This window comes from Cupressus sempervirens, chromosome 3 (genome assembly GCF_028749045.1).
Source record: "Cupressus sempervirens isolate cs-2001-9-10 chromosome 3, ASM2874904v1, whole genome shotgun sequence".
Classification (NCBI taxonomy): Eukaryota; Viridiplantae; Streptophyta; class Pinopsida; order Cupressales; family Cupressaceae; genus Cupressus; species Cupressus sempervirens.
The window spans coordinates 850317816-850332235 of NC_143120.1; the positions used below are offsets into that span (position 1 = coordinate 850317816).

A 14420-nucleotide genomic window follows, 5' to 3' on the forward strand; every position below is an offset into this window, starting at 1 on the left:
AAAGTGACTGAAATGTGAGGATGACTTCCATGGAAATAATTTTGTGCCAAACTTTAGATATTTATCCTAGCTTCTAAACTCGCCCAGCAATGATTGCAGACTTATGGAGAGTATCTTCTGAGACATTGAAGGCCATTGGAGGACCAAAGACAAGGATTTTGCAGTCCAAATCTGCAGACTTCTGAGATTGGAAATTAGTTTTAATAAATTCATAGAAAAAATCCAAATGCTCAGATTGCCAAGCACTCATTCTAAACCAATCCCCCATCCTTGAGCATCGGTTTCGAGGCCATTAGAGGGTTAAATATGAGGTATACAGGCTCAGATCTGCAAACTTCATGAACAGTGGCAATTTTTTTGAAAAATCATAGAAAATAATCTTAGTTACCCGGGTTCACCACTTTGCCCTCTGAACCACATATTGGTTCAAACCATTTCATGGTTCAGGTCCAATACCATAGAAATACAGACAGGATTGATTTCTGGGGACATGGTTCAAACCAACATCAACCCAGATTGAACCCAAGCGAATTTGTGTTGCCCAAATTGAATTTCCAGCATACCCGAGCAAATTTTGCCCTATGAACAGTGTTTAAGTCGTTTTTTTAACATATTTCATAATTTGTTGAGTTCCACAACCCTAAAAAGTAAATGTAAATGGCTTATGTTGGCTTCTAATGCTCATTATAACTGTGCAAATAGATTATTTGTCTCGAGCATCAGCAAATAGGTGATTGAAATATATGATGGTATGATTACGATTCATGATGCTATGATTACAAGTTTGAAGTTTATGGTGTTTTGTTGTTTAAATCATATGATTTTATGATACTATGTGACATTCTAATTTTAACTTATGCTTCTAGGCTGCATAAATATGTAAATATATAATTTTTTATAAGTTTTACATGTTTTTTTATGAATGAACCCAAAACACTTTCCAAAAATTTGCCGTACAAGCGAACTGGTTCTTCGAACCCATATTTTGAATCAAACTCGAACCGGTAACTAAGAAAATAATCAAAGGGTTTTAGGCATCCAAACTTGTTTGCAGATTGTTTGGTGACCAAAAACCTTTCTTTTCCAACAATTTTCATTCATTGCGGAACTTTGGTAAGGCTGCCACGAATGAAAGTCTGAGGACTAATGTGAGAAAATCATATTCTTCCCTGCAAATCCAGGTTTTGTCTTTGTTTGCAATCTGAGCCCAACCTTGTTGCAGGCTTTTCGTGACATCTTGAGGCTCATTTTGAGTCATTTTAAGTTCAAAAGCCTTGACTTGGAAACCCACGTCTGCAGATATAAAGAAAAGTGTTCTATTTTTCCATATAAATTCTTTGGAGGATCCAGCCCCAGCATGCATTTTGCAGATTGATCTCCACATCAAAACCTACCATTTCCAATTGATTTCAGTCACTTGAGGTCTGAGGTAAGGCCGTTACAAGCAAAAATTGAGGACAATTTTCTGAAAGTCAAATTTTACTCTTTTATTTTTTTTAATTCTGTGTTTGTCATATTCATTGCAATCTAATCCAAGTCATACTAGCACCTCGTGGATGTTGCCTAAAGTCATTTTGAAGGCCATACAAAGATCCGGAAAGGTATGTTGCAGACTTATCCTCAGAAAATCAGGAATTCTCTCGTCATGAAAATAAGGTTTGTTCCAAATCAAACTCATTCATACTACTGTGAGAACCCACATGTATTCATTGGATTATGTTGGGATTATGTTGGAGCCTATTTAAAACTAATTTTCAGACTCATTCCCCTAATGTCTTCAGAAGATCAGAATACAACAGGGGTCTGATTTATCATTTATGTTGCAGTAAATCGTGATTCTAATGCATGTTTAAATGGTAAATCTTATGTTCCAAACATTCACTACAGTTTTTGTACAAAGATTTTGATAATGGTTTGGATCAACTGCAACTTATCTTCAGACTTGTCCAATTTATCGTCAGAAAAACAGATTCGAATGCAAGACTAATTTTGCTAATTTTTTAGGCTAAGTGTTGACCAAACTTTGTCCTAGGATTCTAATCCAAATGTTTGTTTTAATTACAACCTTTCAAGGGATAGAATCACTAAGTTGGTATAGAATTCATGGGCTAATACAGGGATTGTGAAATCTGAAATTTATTAATTTGTTTAAACCCTTTGAAGACCATACTGAGTTCAAACCTTGTAGCAGAAAACCATGTACAGATCAAAAGCAGGGATGGTCACAAAAGTGAACAAAGGAAGGTGGAAGACAAGTTCAAGTTCAAGGCCAAGGATAGCAAATGAAAGAGGACTAGTCCAAAGCGATTGAGTTCAATAGGCAACACTTCAAGATGGTGCATTTCAAAGCTGGGATGAAGGAATGAAATTCAAAGACAAAGCTGAAAGAATTATCCCAAGACCAAACCTTCATGAACGAAGGACATAAAGAAGAGTTTGAGGTCGAGAGCAAGAAAAAAGCCAAAAACAAGTTTCCCATCAAGGGAGTGATCTTGATGATAATCAAGTCATGCAAGGAAATGGATTTATTATGCCAAGGACGATGTTAATGTGTTCAAGGGATTGCTTCAAGGATCAAATACGAAGATAAAGAAAATAAAGAAGAATTCCAAACAACGAGGGTGGAAATACCAAGGCTTCAAGCATTGTAAAGTCCATCCATCCAAGAGAAAGAAGTCCAAGAACAATGAATGTTCCTAATGATAAGGTGGTAGAATTAAGAGAAAATTTGCCTGGAGAAGTTAGAGTCATAGAGTTACAACATGGAGGCCTTCTTAGTATTGACATGGAGGAACTTTGTAAAATTTTACTTTAAGTACGTTGATTTTATTAAAAGGAAGATGGAGAAAGGAGTATACATCTCGGATGATGAGTTGTATAATAACTAGGCGGTTTTCTTGCTTCTTGTTGGTCTCAAGCCTTGAATTTTCTCATGGGCTTATGTTTTGGTGCTTCATTTCTATTGGCTACGTCTGGTTTCCCTAATTAGGGTTTTTAATGGATTAATCCAAGCCATTTATTTCAAATCAATCTTTAGTCATTCATTGTAATTGGGGCTCCTATATAAATGCCACCCCTCCCATTTGTAAAGCAAGGACTTGCTGGAGAAGTGTTGTTAATATAATGCCAAAGTCACTCCACTTTTCAAATTGTTGCATCTTGCATGGTGAATTGTTATGATCAAGTTTGAATAATTGCATGGTGACGATATTTCCCAACTTAGAAAAGGATTTCATTTCATGTTGTTTAGAAGTAGTTTAGTTCAATGAAAGAAATGTGGATGTTAACTTGCAAACCTAGGATTAGCCATCTAAAAGTGTTTGGCTCTTTAGCATATGTTTGGATTCTAGATGCCCAGCACTCCAAATTGGGTTCCAAGAGTCAGAAGCTCATGTTTACAAGTTCTAGTGACAACCATAAGGCTTACCAGCTGATTAATGTAGATATTGATCATTTTATCTTCAATTAGGATGTTGTCTTTGATGTTGAACAAGGACCATTTTCCTCCTCTAAGAAAAATCCCGAGGATCAACCTTTGAAGACCTTTGATTTGGGTGTATGTCTTCCATTAAGTTCACTTGATGAGAGGGATAATGTAGATTTTGAATTTCATGATACACTACCTAAATTTTCCTCCAAATGATGCTAATCTTTCACCTATTGCAAATCCTTTTCCACATCCAGCTCCAGTTATTCCTCCTCCTGATGTTGGCACATCTACTCTCTAGACTAAATGGTGGGCTAAAACGATCAGTGATCTTTGTCCTAATGAGCTCATTAAGGGTAGATCTAGAAATAAGGGCAAGCAGCAAAATATAGTTAACTTTGATTTTATGGCCAACCTTCATTGTATTTATGAGGCTCCAACATTTAAAGAGGCTGCAGGGATTCCAGAGTAGGAATAGGCTATGGATGCAAAATACTAAAGTCTTTTGAAGAATCACACCAAGATTCTCTCTGATCTTCCTCCAAGGAAGAAACCCATTAGTTACAAATGGGTCAATAAGATCAAGTATCACACAAATGATACCTTAGATAAATACAATGCCAAATTAGTTGCTCGAGGATTCACACAGCAAGAGCGCATTAATTATGAAAAGACCTTTTCTCCTATTACCCAGATGAGGACAATTCATCTTCTTCTCACCATTACAGCTCAATTTGGATGGAAAGTCCATCAAATGGATGTTAAGAGTGCCTTCATCAATGTTGAGTTGTGAGAAGAAGTCTACATGACACAACCCCTTGGTTTTAAGACTGTTGGAAAAGAGCGCCAAGTTTGTAGACTCAAGAAAGCACTCTATGGACTCAAATAGGCCCCTTGAGCGTGGTATTCATCGATACCTAGTGGTGCATGGTTTTCAACATTGTCCTTCTAACAATAATTTGTATATCAAATGCTTTAGTAATGATATTCTCTTTCATGTTGTCTATATGGAAGATTTGATCATTAAGTTGATAGTTCAACATATTTGATTGTAGAAATCAAACAAGATTTGTGCAAGGATTTTGATGTGACAAATTTAGGGCTTCTTCATTATTGTTTAGGTGTTGAGGTTTGGCAAACTGATGGTAGCATCTTTATTTCTCAATCTAAGTATGTCAAGAACTTACTTGATAGGTTTCATTTGTAGGATTGTAAACCTTCTTCTACACATATGGAGAAAAGGCTAAAGTTGTCTGCCAAGTCTAATTCTCCTCCTATTGATGAAACCACTTACAAACAACTAGTGGGCAATCTCATCTACCTCACTGTCACTAGCCCTGATCTCAATTTTGCAATGACCTAATTTCACGCTTCATGATAGCCCCCAAGATTGATCATTGGGTAGCCATGAAGCGTGTATTGCATTATGTGAAGGGAACCTCTAATTATGGACTTCTTTACACTAGGAGCCATGCTTCCAAACTCAGTGGGTTCACAAATTCAAATTGGGCAAGTTCGGTCGATGATAACACATCAACTTTTAAATATTTGTTCAGTTTGGGATCTAGTGCAATCACTTGGACTAGTAAGAAGCAACATGCAATCTCACTCTCCTCCAGAAAAGTAGGATATCGAAGAGTTGTTAAGGCAGCTTGTGAGGCAGTTTGGCTTCATTGAATGCTTGCAAATATGCATTTATCTCAAGTAGGTTTGACTCCCTTGCTCTCTAATAATCAAGGAGTGATTAGACTTGCCAAGAACTTGATCTTCCATGAAAGAACCAAACATGTGGACATTCATTGTCATAACATTAGGCAATTGGTTGAAGACGGGACTGTTTACTTGCAGTATGTTACAACAGCAGATCAAACTGCATATATTTTTACTAAGCCTCTTGGTCTACATAAGTTTTTTCAATTTAAGGGACATGTTGGTATTGCGGAAAGATTGACCATTAAGGGAGGGTATTAGAATATTATTATTTTATTACTTTAATGGTCAATTATGTATTGTATTTAATTATTTTTAGATAAGAATCGTCTTTACGATCTTCTTAAGTTTCTTGTTAGAAACTTTCTATTTTGCATATTTGTAAAACTCTTTATAATGATCTCTTGGATCATTTGTTAATACATAAAAATATATTAACAATTACTTTGGGTAATATTTCCAAGGTTGGAAATTGTGACTTTGTAATAATTCTTACATTTACTTTATCGGAGTCATTATGTTAAAACATTGATACCAATTCAACTTAAATGTGTACTTTTATTTTTTGGTTCATGCATTTAGCTAGACAAAGTCATCTAGCTGCTAAATTTATTTTCAATCAAAAGACAAAAAAATTGAATAAATACTACTTGCATTTTATTCAATATGGATGTGAGTCGCACAAAAAATTAAAATATTGCCAAAACTATTAACTGCAAATTTCAATCTTCTGGTTTTAGATTAGTTTTATTTCACCGGAAATTTACTCTTCTAACTCAAAGAGCAATTCTACCACACATCTATTCCATTTTCTGTCACAATTAAAGGTACAACTCAAAAGTCTAAGATATGGAATAAGGTGGGATGAATACCCAGAGACTCTTGTAATGGAAAGGAAACTGCCAATTTGATGTGATATTTTTACCTGTAATACTAGCCAAGTTCAACAAATCTGCATGTCAACTAAAGAGGGCCATTTCTATCAAGAGGACATTATGTTTTACCCTATTAACTGACTAGTTGTACTTTTCTTATATGGAAGTCAAAAGAACTAAGCAAGTTTAATCTTCTCTTGTCATTTTGAGTTAACAAAACTAAGATTTTTCTTCTATAAATAAATTTAGCCACATTTTAGATAAATGCATAGGTGAAGTTCAAGCAAGATTAATCAAAATGGATAGTGATCTCTGCTAGGTAACAGTGTTAAGTCAAGTGAATAGCTTCTGTAGAGTAATAATAGGTCAAATTTTGCGTACTTAACACATAAAGATGAAGTATATACCATGTAAATTTTTGGCATCTATGCAGTTGACAATTTCAGAAAATTTACCTTCCACATACAGTTACTTGAACATTCTCCACTTTCACAGATACATTTTGCAGTAGAAACCACTGGAGAAGCTGAACTACTTGTTTGACCACCATTGCAGATATAAGCAGACTCCAAATTACCGGTATGATCAGTAGGACTTTCAGAATTGTAATGCAAGCTGTTTAATCTCCGTGGTGATGTTGCAAAAGAATAAAAGGAAGCCTTCTGCAGGTATTGTGCATTTTGCAACTCTTGCTGGCGAAAATAAAAACAGCACATCAGGAAAGATATACAAACTGAATTGACAAATCAAGAGGGTTTTTAGGATTTTATGTTGATACTAGATTACCTTTAACATTTTAATCTGTGCCCGCATCACTGAGATGTCTTCAGTTGTATCTTCATTAATGACCACCTTTATAAAAATGAACAGTGACTTTTCAATAAGTATTACTGTTTGCATGCAGGACAAACAATAAAATCCTGGACAGAATATTACAGAAAGAGAGATTTCTAACAAAATAAAAATTAAAACATAAAGAGCAATAAAACTAACAGCATTCTGTATGAACTTTGCTCGTTGAGAAAACTTCAGTGTGCTCAAAGTATCCACTGCAGAACTGCCCATTCAAACAAACTTATATGGTTTTCCACATATGTACAAATCTAAGGAACCACAATATCAATGCATAGATAGCACGAGTCTCAGTGTTAAAAGTACAGACAATTTTCTCAAGAAAACCAATGTCAAAAGTAGCATTCCCAAATAATTCTTTCAAAATTAGAGAAGCAAAGGTAATTCTTTTAGCATTACCAGATAGATGGGCTAATATTTGCAACTACTGTGGTTTTTGAATTTCCACCAAGAGAATCCTGTAAAGAAAATGTAGTTATTAAATTTACCTGCAATAAAAAGGTAGCCATTGAAATGAATGAATATTACAACTTTCTAGTTTCACCTGTAATAGAAAAGTAAGTTTTGAATCACGGTATGGCACATGTCGCTGCTTTCCATTAGCAATGTCAACGAGGTTCATGATCACCAGTCTGCAGTCCAAACACTGTAGATGTTAAACAAAATAATATTTCTGACAAGGTTGGAGACAAGTAACCAAAATCAGTGGCAATCATGCTCAAAGATATAAACATCAAATTGAGAAGAAATATATGGTATGTTCATCCATGGTGATTGGAGATATGTGCATGCAACATGTTAAGATTCTTTGTATGATAGTGCATTACAGAAAGGATACTTTAGCATGTTTTGCATTCTTTCAAACTCCTCACATTAATAGCTTGTGAACTTCCCACTAAATTGTAGCTTATGTTTTTTCCATTAACCAAAATAGCGGCCACATGAACCATACAGACTAACAGGCCCCAAAAACATAAAGCACCTAAGAATTAAACTTTGACATAGCTGCCAAGAGAAAACCACAGAAATATGGCAAGGGAATAAACTAAAATTCTCAGAGGGACTCCCTGTTCAGCTATGCATACAATCAAGGATCTCAAGCAAATAATTTTGTAGGGATCCTTGCCCTGCATGATAGAACTGATATAGCTGTAACTACATTTTGATAAAACCAAAGGACAGCATGCTTGATTGGAGCTATAAGTAACCCAAGGTTGTCTTGTCCACTCAATGACTGCTAGTAACAGAAAACAGTTAGAAGAGACTTTTAACTCTAATACAAAACTTATTTGGCTGAGTTTCTGTCAAATCTATCATAAAGAGCATTAGAGTACAGTCCAGAACATTACACTGTGCATTTTGTGTGCATGTTACTGTCTATATTTCAAAACATTTAAGCTGTTACAGAAAAGTCGGTGCAAGTGTAAGCATTGTCTAAAGCTCATTCACATTACAATGTCCACGGTATCAGAAAAGTTGGAATATCAGTCTACAAAGATCCCTTGTAGGATGTCTATTTGTATAGAAAATTGCAGATATTGTTTCCAGAGTTAAATGTCCATTCTTCATGTGAAAAAATTAGCTGCCAACATTTGATTTTGCATCTGATTCCATTGTAATGCATTTCCCCCATTGTAATTTTAATCAGATTTAGACACAATTTATACCAGATTTAACTTTGATTTTTTGGGTCAAAAATCCTTGACCAAGCTTTTTTTCTAATTTATTGGGGAAAAAATTGGAAGCAACCCTGATTCCCAATTAATCAGGTATAATTGGGATATTTTCATGATTTATGCTTCTATGGACTCCTACCTACAATCAAGAAGTGTCAGCCTACCACTAATCAAAGTGATCGTACAACAAATTAACCAACATTTCCTTAATATGGACCACACATATGCGGTTGGATTTTTAATATTTGACAGAGCTAAATTGGCAGCTGCACTTCATCCACTAAGGCATCTAATCCACCATGCTGTAATGTTTCATAGTGTAGACTTTGTTGAGTGATTACTCCCTTTAGTCTAGACAACCTTTACATATGAAGCAACAACCTCTGTACTACCCACTGTCCCAATTGCAAAAAGTGGATCACAAGCTACATTTCTACAGTATTAAGACCCTTGCTTGACAGTTCAGTTGGTTTTACTTTTCTTAATAACTGGCAAACAAGCACCTAATACATATCTTATCGAACATTTGGTCTTGCCTTACCTTGCCATACACTATTTTATTGCTCATGCAAGGAACCTCTTTCCTTGAGAAATAATGCATTAAACTCTAATTCCAATTGATATGTAGTATTCCAAGTTCTAATCACCTCAAACCATACATAACAACCTATGTTCCCTAGGGACGCGTACCCCGCCTAAAACCCCCCCGTTTCGGGGACGGGTATGGGGCATCCCCCAGCCGTCCCCAAATTCCCTTTTTTTGCAAGGGACATCCTCGAAACTTGGGGACGTGTGGGGGACAAAAGGGGGACAGCCAGCCGTCCCCGGTATGAAAAGGGGACGTCTAGCCGTCCCCCGACTGTACCAGGTACGGCCAGCCGTCCCCCTTTTTTGCAAACTCAAAACATTAAAAAAACATTTGTTGTGTCTTTTTTGGTCGGCTAGTGGGCCCCACTCCTCCAAAAACCCTAAAATGTATATAACTCAACATATTTAAATTGTTTTAACCATTCTTTGGTTTTCATTTTATGTTGCAGCCAGCTGAAGTTTTCATTTTGCAAGTAGAGGAGGTAATAGTTTTGCTTCCAAGAGCTTGACCAAGGGTTTGATCTTCTATTTTGTTCACCAAGTAAGTATAAAACTCTTTGTGCTTTCATCTATCATTTTTTTAATAAATTTGTAACTTGCAAAGTCTGATTTTTTTTTATTTTTTCATTGTTTCAGCTCATATATCTATTCAATTGCATATTTAAACACAAAAATTAGAATGTCAAAGATTGCACTTAGAGGCTGAAATCGAGGGGCAAAATTTGACAGTGACATCACCATCCATTCCCTCACAATCATCTAGGCATATTTCATCCACCATTGGTACTAGTGGCAGCCCTAGTGGGTCTAGAGGGAAGAGAAAGATAAGTAGTAGTGAGAAGGGCTCGGTGGAAAGTATGTTTAATGCACAAGCAAAGGAGAAGTGTGAGGCATCCATTGGTAGATTCTTTGTTGCTAATGGTATCCCATATAATGCAGCCCGTTCCACTTATTATAAACAAATGGTAAAAGATATTATGAGCATGAATTCCTCATTTGTGCCCCCCGGTGAGCATAAGCTACGAACCACTATCCTAGATGAAGAGTACTCAAAGGTTGCTTTATTATTTGAGGATATGAGACTCACTTGGGTTAGGACAGGCTGCTCTATTGTGATGGATGGGTGGACCGATGTTAGACATCGGCCACTCATCAATATCATTGTCACATCCCCTGCTGGCTCTTATTTTTTGAGAGCCAGAGATTGCTCAAGAAAGAAGAAGGATGCAAATTTTCAGTTCACCATTTTGCGAGATGCCATAGAGGAGATTGGGCCCTCTAATGTTGTACAGGTTATCACAGATTCTGCACCTGTGTACAAATCAGCAAGTTTGATGATAGAGGGTGCTTATAGGCACATATTTTGGACCCCTTGTTGTGTTCATTCCTTGAACAATACATTGAAGGACATAGGGAAGATTGAATGGGTGAAGCAAGCGGTGCTAGAAGCTAGAGAAGTGCAAATGTTTATTTGCAACCACCACACTTCACTTGCTCTATTCAGGTCCTTCTCTAAAAAGGAGTTCCTCAAACCAGCCGAGACAAGGTATGTCAATTATAATTATAGTTTACTTTTAGTTTGTTTTAACTTTAAGTTATTTAAAAAAATTATTTATAAGTTTACTTACATGTGATGCTTTTTGTTTTAAATTTTAATCATTAATATTTAAGTTTAAATTTTTAATTTTTAATTGTTGCTATAGGTATTGCACATATTTCATCTTGATGGAGAGGATGATTGAGGTGTATGAGGCCCTTCAATTGATGGTGGTGAATCCAAAGTTGGGACGATGGTCTCATTCTAAGTCCACTGAAGGAAAAGCGGTGAGGCAAAGGATCCTTGATGAGAGTTGGTGGTCCACAATGAAGTAAGTTGTTGGTTTTTAAATTTACTATTAGTCTTTTGCTTGCTGATTTTCCTACTAATAATCTTAAAATTCTAATTCTGATTTTTTTTTTTTTGGCATTTTGATCTTGCAAATACATTTGCTCTGTCATAGCACCCATTGTTGATGTCATTAGATATGCTGATACTGATGCTCCTAGCTTAGGAGAGATCTATGAGACTATTGACAGCATGTTGGGTAAGATGAAGAGAATTATTGCGGCAAAGGATCCTACATTGGGCTTTTATGAGGAGCATATTAGGCCTATTGTGACGCGGAGGTGGAACATAATGAATACCCCGCTTCATATGGCAGCATTTGCTCTAAATCCCAAATGGTATGCATAGTTGGGTGAAAGGGGCCTCCCATGTGATGATCCTGAGGTTTTAGATGGCTTCACAAAAGCAATTGATAAGATGTATTCAGCTCAAGATGCCTCTACTCTTCGTGCACAGTTCCTTGACTTCACCAACCTTCGTGGCCCAAACTTGGGTAAGCCACAAGCAAGGTTGGATAGAGTTGTTTTGGCACAAAGGGATCCTATTGGATGGTGGACTTGGCATGGGAGAGATACACCTAAGTTAAAGATACTTCCCGGTCACCTCCTTTCACAAGTTGCTAGTTCTTCAGCTATAGCGAGGAACTGGTTCACATATTCATATATCCACTCTATCAAGAGGAATAGACTTACCTCTAAAAGAGCGAAAAAGCTAGTGACAGTGCATCATGCTCTTCGACTTGCCGATCGCCAAACTCCAGAGTATAGGCAGACACCAGCTTTCGATGGGATGTTGAGCCTGAGGATGTGGCCCAGATAAATGAGGATGACATAGCACCAGGACTGGTTGGGGTTCCATTAGATGAGACTACGCTTCCTGTGGAGGATGACAGTGAGGAGGATTCTGATTTTGATGCCATGGATTAGTAGAGGCAAAATAGGAGCAACAATCTGCTTCATTTTCTATGTTTTGCTTTTTATGTTGAACATGAACATGATTATGATACATTGATTATATGATACTTATTACTTTATGGCAGCCTATAGCTTTGGGCATATTTTGATTTTGATTTTCAGATTTATGATTTATCATGCTTATCATTATGAGTCTTATGATATTGACAATGGTTAATAACTTAATGTTCATTGTTCAGTGTTCTCTGATATTGTATTGATATGCATTTTCAAAATTGGATGCTAAAATACTAAATAGTAAAATACTAAAATCGGATATTATTTCATAGATGGCATTCAAATGTTGTATGTTATGGTTCTATAATGTTTAAATGACATACTTTGTGCTTAGTTTCATATGAATGACATGTATATTTACAAATTTCAATGTATATACTATATTTTAAAATTTTCCTATATATATAGCCGTCCCCGTCCCCCCCCCCCCATCCCCAAAATCGCCAAAAAAATTTGCCGTCCCGAAAACCCGTCCCACCGTCCCCCGCCGTCCTCGTACCGAAAACTTGGGGGAACATAGATAACAACCCTGCCACCATTCATAGCTGAGTAAAAGGAAATGTGATTCTAAGGAATGCAATAACTAGTTAGTCACACTCAAATCACAACTTCAAAAAATAGCATAGAAGATTGGATGAAAGAACACTAAAATCAACACAAAATTCAAATCTAAATAGCAATTTGCAGTCTCCTTGATGCAACAATTTGTCTAAGGTTGATTGGTTGTATGTGTGCTCACAAATCTGACAAAATAACTGTATGTAGATGTTCCATAATGCTCTAGCTTGCAAGGATATGGTGAAAGGTCAAGAATTGCTCAAGCGTGAGAGTGCAGTTGCATAAGTTGAAAGTTGCATGAATGGAAATGAGAATGCAAGAGTCTTGGTTGTGTGAAGCAATTGAAATGGAGGGTTAAGATGGAAAGGAGAGAATCAAGGGTGAAGAATGGCTAGGGTTCTCTTACTCCAAGTTTGACACTTGACAACCTTGGAGAGGATAAGAGGAAATTGGGGGTCGGGAGGAAGATTTGTCATAAAAGCATTTCTTTTCCTCACATGCCAAAGGAATATTGGGGAATGGAACAAAGAATATAATATTCTTTGGAGAGGACAAAGGGTAAGAGACCCACATGGGTCCTGTAATGTCCCAGAGTTTAATAAAGTGATTTAATTAAATTAAATTAATTAAGTAGTCCAAAAAATAAAATAATATTATAAAGACTTCTATAATTAATTTTTTAAGTAAAATAAAAGTGGGTCAAAATAATAATATAATGATGTCCCATGGTAACCTTTTGGAAACTTCTTGGAGGCAAATATAAGGCGATGGCTGGCAATGTAGGAAGGCATCATGATTTAGGTTTCTTTGTATTTGTGATTCCATTTGGAATCAGGTATTTGGTTGTATGTAATTTAAGGAGGTGGAAAATCCTCCCTATTCTATATTTGCAGTTTCAATGGGAGCAACTACTCACCCTAGTCTATTGTTGGAGATATAGCTTCAGATATTTCACTTTGTACTTTGTTATGGGATCTATCTCTATTTTGTTGAAATATAGCTACAAATTTGTAGTTCTTGGCCATTCAATGTTGTTGGTGTATATTATGTGTTTATGATTTATTCCTATACTTGTAATAATCTTATCGATAGAGGAACTATCTATAATTAAAATCCTTCATTGGAAGTAACATTGATGTATGGAGTGTTTGGAAGTGTGTGGCTTACATTTTTGTACTAGTGGAACTTTACCATTTGGGGCTGAAGGGTGTCGAATGTCATTGATTGAGGGTCGAAGGTACTTTTTCCTCAAAGGCTTCCCTTGGGTACTTTGCCTTTGGGTATTGTGTCGTAAGAGAGTGTCAATACATCACAGTGGTATGTGACATATGGCAGAAATTTGGGTACTATGCAGTTTGGTATATTATATGTTAAAACATGGACCGGAAGGTAAGATTGAGCTAGAGATGGACCTGTTTGACCAATTGGTAGGCCTATACCAACAATGTTGGCAGATAGTTAATTTGCCTTTCTAACATTACAATCGTACCATAGCTAGTTCAACCTATAAAGAAGATTAAGAGTTTGGGGGTCTAAATCATAGTATGGCACCCAGAGATGGAATAGAAGATGCATCTATGGATATGACAATATTGTTGAGGGAGCTAAAAAGAAGTCAACAAAAACTCTGCCATACCCTGGCAAGGGGACCAAATCATATTGGTGAGACACTCAAGTGCATAGCAAGTGGAAGAATGAAGGGCAACATGTCCCACACTCCTCAAACCAATACAAGACCAACAATGTCAAATTTCCCTCCAAGGGTCGAGCAGTTGGAAATGCATCCACTCACTTTGGCTGAGTCACTAAACAAATCAAACAACATTAGGTTGATGGTGGATGACACACAGACATATCTCTTAAGGATTACATAGATTT

The 14420-nt window shown here is 36.4% G+C and overlaps 2 protein-coding genes across 5 annotated transcripts in view; one reads left to right on the top strand and one right to left on the bottom strand.

The window, feature by feature from the left end:
• The window catches only part of LOC149569448 (kinesin-like protein KIN-12G), a 103481-nt gene that overhangs the window by 57073 nt on the left and 31988 nt on the right, over positions 1 to 14420 (bottom strand). For all 4 annotated transcript variants that reach the window (XR_016362746.1, XM_089822152.1, XM_089822149.1 and 1 more), the window contains exons 10-14: positions 7409 to 7496; positions 7264 to 7322; positions 7006 to 7069; positions 6799 to 6864; positions 6468 to 6704 (exon numbers count right to left, since the gene is read on the bottom strand). Coding sequence is in view for 3 of the 4 variants with exons in the window: in XM_089822152.1 (XP_089678278.1) it covers positions 6468 to 6704; positions 6799 to 6864; positions 7006 to 7069; positions 7264 to 7322; positions 7409 to 7496 (514 nt within the window). In the remaining variant the exon portion in view is untranslated. The remainder of the gene's footprint in view (positions 1 to 6467; positions 6705 to 6798; positions 6865 to 7005; positions 7070 to 7263; positions 7323 to 7408; positions 7497 to 14420) is intronic.
• On the top strand, positions 9264 to 11250 carry LOC149569449 (uncharacterized). The gene is made up of 3 exons (XM_089823425.1): positions 9264 to 9408; positions 10326 to 10674; positions 10832 to 11250. The coding sequence occupies exons 1-3, from the start codon at positions 9264 to 9266 to the stop codon at positions 10998 to 11000; spliced, it is 663 nt and encodes a 220-aa protein (XP_089679551.1). The 3' UTR covers positions 11001 to 11250.

What these genes read in the sequence shown, in the direction of transcription:
- LOC149569449 (XM_089823425.1), top strand. Translation starts at nt 9,264, where the DNA reads ATGGGGCATCCCCCAGCCGTCCCCAAATTCCCTTTTTTTGCAAGGGAC. An exon ending in CCGTCCCCCGACTGTACCAG is followed by an intron (nt 9,409 to 10,325) that starts GTACGGCCAGCC and finishes ATTTTTTGAGAG; the next exon opens with CCAGAGATTGCTCAAGAAAG. An exon ending in CTCAAACCAGCCGAGACAAG is followed by an intron (nt 10,675 to 10,831) that starts GTATGTCAATTA and finishes TTGTTGCTATAG; the next exon opens with GTATTGCACATATTTCATCT.